A 7,716-nucleotide genomic window follows, 5' to 3' on the forward strand; every position below is an offset into this window, starting at 1 on the left:
TATTTATTTTTCAACCATTTTTTTCCATGAATGATTATCATAGAAATATTAAATATTTTAGTAATTAAAAAATATATTTTGGTCTTACATTTGAGTAAATAAAGAATATATAAAATAATAAATTTGAACAATTTTTGAAATAATTTAATTTTTAGCGTAAGTGAACCCGAATTAAATAAAATTGTTTCAGATTTAATTTAACTTTAAATCTTAGCAGAGGCCAACTTGTGAACACTGAACACCCTTGTCCTCGTATAAAGAATCTCGTGTGTATTAATATTTAAGGTGATATCTCTAATAATAAGAAAAACTATGTTTTTACAACCACACAAAAAATACACCACCTGAAAATAATATATAATAATATATATTGGTAATTTAAGTTAAAAAAATAAAATATTAAAATATTAATATTTTGATTCTATAGTGAATATATTTTACATTATGGGAATCACTCTGCTTTAATAAGGAGAGAATAAATTGCCATATTTGTATTTTCTTCTTAAAACAATAGAAATTCTATAACAATGGAGACCGTCTGAAGCGGGTGACCGAACCCGCCACTACTCCAACAGCACTTGCTTCTTCTCCGATCTCCACATACCCTTTTCCGAGCCTCTCATGTTCCTTTCACCCTTTTAGCTAACACTCACAATCCCTTCATAAAGTCTCTTGCTTTATATTCTCTTCCTAAGGAACACCGACACATAATTCCCACATGAAACATTAAAAAATTTCTTTCACGCAACCCAATTTTCCCCTCGTTCTAATATTTTCCATGAATAGTTCAAAGTTTAGAAAGCTGCTTTCTTGTGTGGTAGTGGTGTTGCCTTGGTGGTTATTATGGTCTGGAGGTTCGGCCATGGCAGCGAGTGAAAGTGGCAGCAGTTCCAAAGAGCTCGACCAGACACCAACGTGGGCCGTTGCTGTCGTCTGCACTGTTTTCATTTTGATATCCATAACACTCGAAAAAAGTCTCCACAAAGTTGGGACGGTACGCAATTAATGAATGAACGAAACTCTGAATCTCTCTTTCTTTAATTATGTTTTCATTAAATCTCTCGCTGTGCGTTTGCTACTGAATTCAACTGTCTTTTCTCCATCTCTTCAATCCGTTTCAGAAAAAATAAAATACGGTACCTCTTGCCCCCAATTTGTCTCCTTTAACTTAATTTCTAATATCAAAGTCTTTTTCTTTTATTTTTCTTTTTCTTTTTCCCCTCTAGATGATTAGTTTACAGTTAACTGTGGCATTATGTGACTTATCACGTTTTTGTGGCTCCTTTGGTTTGCCTTAGTGAGAAATTTTCAAAACACGAATTTAAATTGAAAGTTTGTCTTCTTCCATACAGATAAACTGATTCAATCGAAATTAAGAGTTTTCTTCTTCAATTTATGGTTATAATAATTCATGCAAGTTGTTGTTACCACAATTTTAAATAGAGGTTTTTGTTTGTTATGGTTCTGTTTTATGTTTCCATAGGAGTGGGATTTTTTTCTGTCTCTTTTCCGTTTTTCCTTGTTGTGATCAATGATCATGATGGGTGTTTTTTGGAATTCTCTTGTTGGGGTATTCTGTCCCTCACCAGTTGAAAGTTTGTTCAGTGGCTTGGAAAAAAGCAAAAGAAGGCTTTGCTCGAAGCTCTGGAGAAGGTCAAGGCTGGTAATAATTCAAGTCAAAGGCTTCTGTTCGAGCTTTATGTGAAATAATCATTTCACTTGTCATATTGTAGTATATTTTATTCATTTTTTTTGTTGCAGAGTTGATGATTTTGGGTTTCATTTCACTGCTTTTGACTTTCGGGCAGAGCTACATTGTCAAAATATGTATTCCTGAAAAGATGGCAGACAAAATGTTGCCATGTCCATATAAATATAAGGATGCTGAAAAGGCATCAAATGATGATGGAGAGAAACATCGTAGGAAACTTTTGTCTTATGAACGTAGATATTTAGCAGCTGATAGTATCTCGTTTAAATGCAGCAATGAGGTATAACTATGTTCCCTTATTGTTTTTCGTTTTGTAAGTTAAACTTGGTTGTTTATGATCATCTATTCTCTGTTCGTTTTTGAAAACTAAATAGTGCCTTGAAGAATTTTCTGTTTGAAAACAATTGTTTATCAGGTAGTTCTTTTATCAATTGTTGTAAAGAATAATAATAATTTTTATAAGTGATTCTCAATGTTTATTCATAGTCTTTTCTTATGCAAATAACAACCTCTTCTTTATAGTTATAATGGTATTTTGACGTATCTTATTTATTTATAGTTAAAGAATTTATTTTTCATTGTCTGACTTTATTTGCGATTTTATCTCCTAAAATAGCTGCTTACTGTTGGTGGTTACAGGGATACGAGCCACTTTTATCCGTGAATGGTTTGCACCAGTTACACATCCTCATATTCTTCTTAGCAGTCTTACATGTGCTTTACAGTGCTATCACAATGCTTCTTGGAAGACTAAAGGTCTGTTTGTTATTTTTTATCTTTTAGACTAACTCAGATGTTTCTTCCATTTCTGTGATGTTATAGTTCTGTAAAAGTTCCAAACCTGAGAGTTTTCTTTCTGCAGATACGTGGATGGAAGGCATGGGAGGCAGAGACTTCAACTCATAATTATGAGTTCGCCACTGGTATGGGTTACAACAATTTATATGTCTTCCTTCAATTTCACTTCAAAGCTTAATCTTGGAAATACTATTAGTATTGCATGAAACCTCATGCATATATATATTTTAGCACTTCCTGTTTATGTGTGCAGCTGCTTCAAGATTTAGGCTTACTCATGAAACATCGTTCGTGAGAGCCCATGCCGATTTATGGACAAGGATTCCCATTTTCTTCTATATTGTAGGCACCCTCTTACTAATCTCTTGTCTAGTTTTGCTAACAAGATAAAGGCACCGTCATAGATATGTTATTTTATTAAAGAAACAGAAAGGTGGTACTTTAGTGGCACCAATTTGATTAATAAATTGAGCATGTTTAGAAAATCAAAGTTGGCCCATTGTAGCCAATTTTGCATGTCAAATGTATTTCTCAAGCTTATTTAAAGTAATGATATAACACATCTTTCATTTTCCAATTTCAGGGCTGCTTCTTTAGGCAGTTTTATAGGTCTGTAAATAAGACGGATTACCTGACTTTGCGGAACGGGTTTATCACTGTGAGTCAACACTTTTAGTAGAAGAATATGTTCTTTTGGTTGTGGATTTACCTTTTCTTCTATATTGTCAGTGAAATTATATGTAAATATATATAGGTACACCTGGCTCCTGGAAGTAAATTTAATTTCCAAAAGTATATCAAAAGATCATTTGAAGATGACTTCAAGGTGGTTGTAGGAGTCAGGTAACACTAACAACGGTAAAATGTACATGCAGCCTTATGTTATTATGTAAGGTTTTTCCTTGTAGATTTGACATGTGTGCTAACTATGTTGTTGACAGTCCTATCCTCTGGGCATCAGTTGTAGTTTACCTTCTCATCAATGTTAATGGTGAGCAACTTGTTTGTCTTTGGTGTCCTATGGTTAATTCTGGAGTTGAAAATTCAACTAAGTTCAATTAATATAATTTCCAGGATGGCGTACTACACTTTGGGTATCCGTAATTCCTGTTGTTGTGAGCATTCTGTTCTCTGTCTATGAAATTCTCAACTTGGGTGGCTGGGACCTACAATTACAAGTCATTTGATTGGTTGCAGATAATTTTGGCAGTTGGAACAAAACTTCAAGCCATATTGGCAAAGATGGCTATTGAAATCACCGAAAGACATGCAGTTGTCCAAGGAATGCCTCTTGTCCAAGGCTCAGACAAATACTTTTGGTTTGGTCAGCCACAGTTAGTCCTTCATCTTATCCACTTTGCTTTGTTCCAGGTATTCAATGGATTTCCTTTCAGTATTAGAAACTATTTGAAAACCTTTTTACTGAAAAAAACTACATTTTCGCATAGAGATTCTCAAAATCTCTTCTAGCTTGTTTCCAAATAAGCCTTGACTTTGTAGTTAAATGTAACCTTATCATGTTCAGGAAAATCATATTCTTTTCCGATAAACTATTAAGCAGCACAGGAGCAATGATATTTTCCAGTCGTTTTGAATTTGCAAATTCAAATTTATTGAATGCAATTTGAAAGAACTTGATGGATGTGCTGTTAGCAATGACATCAAACTGCCGATTAAACCTTTGTACTTCTGATGGAGCTTTATTTTATGTTTTAGAAAAGTTAACAGCTAATCGATTATCTTACTCTTGCAGAATGCGTTCCAAGTAACATATATCTTGTGGATATGGGTAATGAAGCTCACGACACTATAGTAACATATATCTTGTTTTTATTGTCTATATTCTTGAATAATCAAAGAACACTTTCTTTCTTTGCAGTATTCTTTTGGGGTTAGAAACTGTTTCCGTAATGATTACAAGCTTGCAACAATTAAAGTAGCTTTAGGGTAACCTTTTCTTCTGAAATACTCGATTTTTGCCTTATGTTGTTATTTGAGGCTATCTCTTTGCTTTTGAAAAGAATACTAGTTAAGAAGATGCCTCCGACAATATCATAATTAATTTGATTAATTCTCACGGGGTTTATACAGGATTGTGATGCTATGCCTCTGCAGCTATATCACTCTTCCATTATATGCTCTTTTAACTCAGGTATACCCTACACGTTTTTATTTCATTAAATAATATATTGGGCTAGCATGAACTTAGCATAGAAGAGACATATAACACCAGTGTTGTTTATCCGAAAAAGTGTTGGAGAGTAAAACACAAAAATGGAATCGCCTACACACCCAAAACACCTTTAGATAGAACACACAAATATTAATGGTTCGACATCTGTTGCGTGCATTCACGGCACTGTCTAAAAAGTATTTCATTAGTAGATTCTCTTTATGGTAGTAGATTCTCATAGTCAAGTTACATGTATTTTTTTACTTTTCACTTACTTTCATTTATTTAAAAATTTAATTGGTGTCCTTTTCAAGAGGAACAAAGAGGAAATACATGCGTCGAATATAATTGTCATTGCTTCTTACTAGACACAAGTTGTTTTAACCAAACAATTCAGAACAAATCTTATTGTTCTTACCGGAATGCAGCATGGTTCTCCCGAGGTGGAAAGAGTGGTGCTTTGGGGAAGCCAAACTGAATCTTCCGAATAATGGTCACCAAACCCGTTATATATGGAAGTCCAAGCTGTTTAGATTGTAGATAATATTTTATACATTATCTCCAAATATCTCGAAGGCGGATTGCACACCTCCAAATATCTCAAGGTCGGATAGTACATAAGCTCATAATCCATAAATGAGGTGCCCGTGGACAAATTTGGTGGATGAACTAGTTTTTAGTGCTTGTCAAATATCGACTTGAGTGATTAGTTTCGAGGTTCTATTTTCATAACCATCTTTTAAGATCAATGTTTTGCGACCTTTCATGTGATCGAGTTTATTTAGCAAACTTTTCTAGTCATCATGACTTCTCGTGAGAGAGTGTGATTCCCAATATGCATTAATGATAGTTTTTACTTCATCAAGACGTTACGTCGCTTTTGATTTCTGACGTTTCACTTTTCGTGTCATGTTGCCCTATAACATGACGCTTGAGCATCACTTAGCTCTCAAAAGCGAAGTGTTTTAAACCTTCACCTGCCATTATCATAGTTTAAATCCTTCGTGTTTGCTTGTGCGTCTATCAGAATCTTCGTGTGAGCATGTATAGTTATTTTTTCTGCCATTTTGTCTTTTTCCTTTTAGGTACACTCTAAGACTTCCTCTTCTTCTATTAGTAATTCCTCTAATGAGAACAACAGCTGGTAAACAGGGAGGTTGTTGTCATTAGAGAAGAACCATCTCGAGTCGTACTGATTCATTTTCTACGGAGGGGGATTCAATGGAGGAACTTTCTTCTCTAGCCCGATTTTTGCTCCACTGGTGGCTAACATGGTCGTTGCTATCCTCAAAGGGAAACATAAGGCTCTCCCTCAAGAGGTGTTGGAAACCGTCAAGTCGAGCTTGACCTAGAGGAAATGAAAGGATAAATTTCCTTTAATTATCGACCTTGAGTACTTTTGGTTACTCGGGGAAGTTGCAAGCTACCCCTTCCAGTATACCTCAAGCAAATATGTTAAGGAGTTCGTCTTCTCATTTTATGTGTGTTCTAACACTATGGTCAAGTTCATTTCGGCGGAGGTGTGCGATAGCGCGAATTGAGTATTCTTGAAGTCGTTACCAAATAGTGAAGACAAACTCTCGTTGTCTTAGCCTTCCCTTAGTTATTGACTTGGGGAGTTTCTTCTGATACACTTAATAGTCTCACATTGTTTAAGAGTCGAAGTTTAAAACAATTTATATACACATCTCTCTTTTAATCCTTTGAGATGTTTTTTAAAATAAAATTATAATAAAATTTTGAGTTTTAAAGCATACAATACATCAAATATATCAATTGAAACAATTAAAGTACAAATTTAGTTATTTTTCAATGTGTCTATTTTTTAAAAAAATATTTAAATTAAAAATGTAAGTAGTTTAATAAGCACTTTGTGCATATAAATTTTGTTTTTGCATTTTCAATAATAAAAAAAAGTATTATTGATATTATTTTGAATATAACTACTAAACATTTAAGTTTATTTTATGCAACGGTTTGTGTGTAAGCATTATTTTTTTTTATCAACAAATAGTTAAATAACAAATAAATAAATAAATAAAATGGAGAATTTTCTAATTATTATACAAAACCACCCACACTTCCTACAATACCCAAAAACAGGTCCCCTGCTAGGCTATATATTTTTCAGCCAATAGCCCAGCAAAACCAGAAACATACATCTGCTAAAAAGTTACATATGGTGAGCTTATTATTATATATGCATGCAAGCTATGAACATTCTCATTGGGTAATTGGTGACCGTTGATGACTGTAAACACGCAGATGGGTTCAAGGATGAAGACAGCAATATTTGACGAGCAAACAAACAAGGCTCTGAAGAAATGGCATATGGCTGTGAAAAAGAAGCAAAGGGTGGTGAAGCTAGGAAAGTCCAATGCAGAATCAGTATATGGAAGCCCCACTGCTTCAACTTCAACAGTGCACCCTTCTGGGCCCACACTTCACCGTTACAAAACCACTGGTCACTCCACCCGCTCTTCAACGTACGAGGATCAAGATCATGAATATGAGTCCGATGTTGAGTTGTCGCCTGAGTTGTCCCAAACAACCAGCTTCATTGTGAGAATGAATCATGCTGATCACCAACAACTACAAGAACATGAACACCGCACTGAGGGAGAAAACAACTCTAGTGAAGAATCTGATTTCTCATTTGTTAAAGTCAAACCTAGTGACCCTGTGGAAATAACCACCACACCACATGGCATATAATCATATACTCATATTTTTTGTTTCATTTATTTTACACTTTCTAGATTATATGGTATCTTATAATTAGATATGGATTATATATATATATATATATATATATATGTATGTATATGTATGTATATATGTATGCAAGGCTTAAATTTAATTGTATTTTTATTTGAGGTATTAGTTGTAATATTTTAATCTCTTAGATTATAAATGTATTAATTGACGTGACCTTGACTAATGTATATATTATATCTGAGACCATTAGGGTTTAGGGTTTAACGTAGTTTAATAAAATGAAAATTTAATTAAAAATAAAGGAAAGAGAAATTTT

The 7,716-nt window shown here is 33.9% G+C and overlaps 1 protein-coding gene across 4 annotated transcripts; it reads left to right on the forward strand.

Moving 5' to 3' along the window:
• Positions 1-463: 463 nt before the first annotated feature.
• LOC137811046 (MLO-like protein 8) lies at positions 464-7,445 on the forward strand. Of its 4 annotated transcripts, none has more exons than XM_068612615.2 (15): positions 464-994; positions 1,606-1,663; positions 1,762-1,991; positions 2,351-2,467; positions 2,574-2,634; positions 2,763-2,851; positions 3,093-3,167; positions 3,264-3,352; positions 3,451-3,500; positions 3,584-3,624; positions 3,707-3,880; positions 4,263-4,298; positions 4,389-4,456; positions 4,601-4,661; positions 6,948-7,445. In XM_068612615.2, the coding sequence occupies exons 1-15, from the start codon at positions 779-781 to the stop codon at positions 7,395-7,397; spliced, it is 1,815 nt and encodes a 604-aa protein (XP_068468716.1). In that variant the 5' UTR covers positions 464-778; the 3' UTR covers positions 7,398-7,445. The 4 variants fall into 4 exon arrangements, 3 of the variants coding, with proteins under 3 accessions (XP_068468716.1, XP_090154548.1, XP_068468717.1); XM_090298422.1 differs by lacking the exon at positions 6,948-7,445 and adding an exon at positions 5,111-5,477; XM_068612616.2 differs by having other exon boundaries at positions 467-994; positions 1,590-1,663.
• The last annotated feature ends 271 nt before the right edge of the window (positions 7,446-7,716 follow it).

Source organism: Phaseolus vulgaris, chromosome 2 (genome assembly GCF_051622355.1).
Source record: "Phaseolus vulgaris cultivar YP4 chromosome 2, ASM5162235v1, whole genome shotgun sequence".
NCBI lineage: Eukaryota > Viridiplantae > Streptophyta > Magnoliopsida > Fabales > Fabaceae > Phaseolus > Phaseolus vulgaris.

Coding starts and splice junctions, on each gene's coding strand:
- LOC137811046 (XM_068612615.2), top strand. CDS start 779: ATGAATAGTTCAAAGTTTAGAAAGCTGCTTTCTTGTGTGGTAGTGGTG. Junction 2,468..2,573: donor TGCTTCTTGGAAGACTAAAG/GTCTGTTTGTTA, acceptor TTCTTTCTGCAG/ATACGTGGATGGAAGGCATG. Junction 2,852..3,092: donor TTCCCATTTTCTTCTATATT/GTAGGCACCCTC, acceptor TTCCAATTTCAG/GGCTGCTTCTTTAGGCAGTT.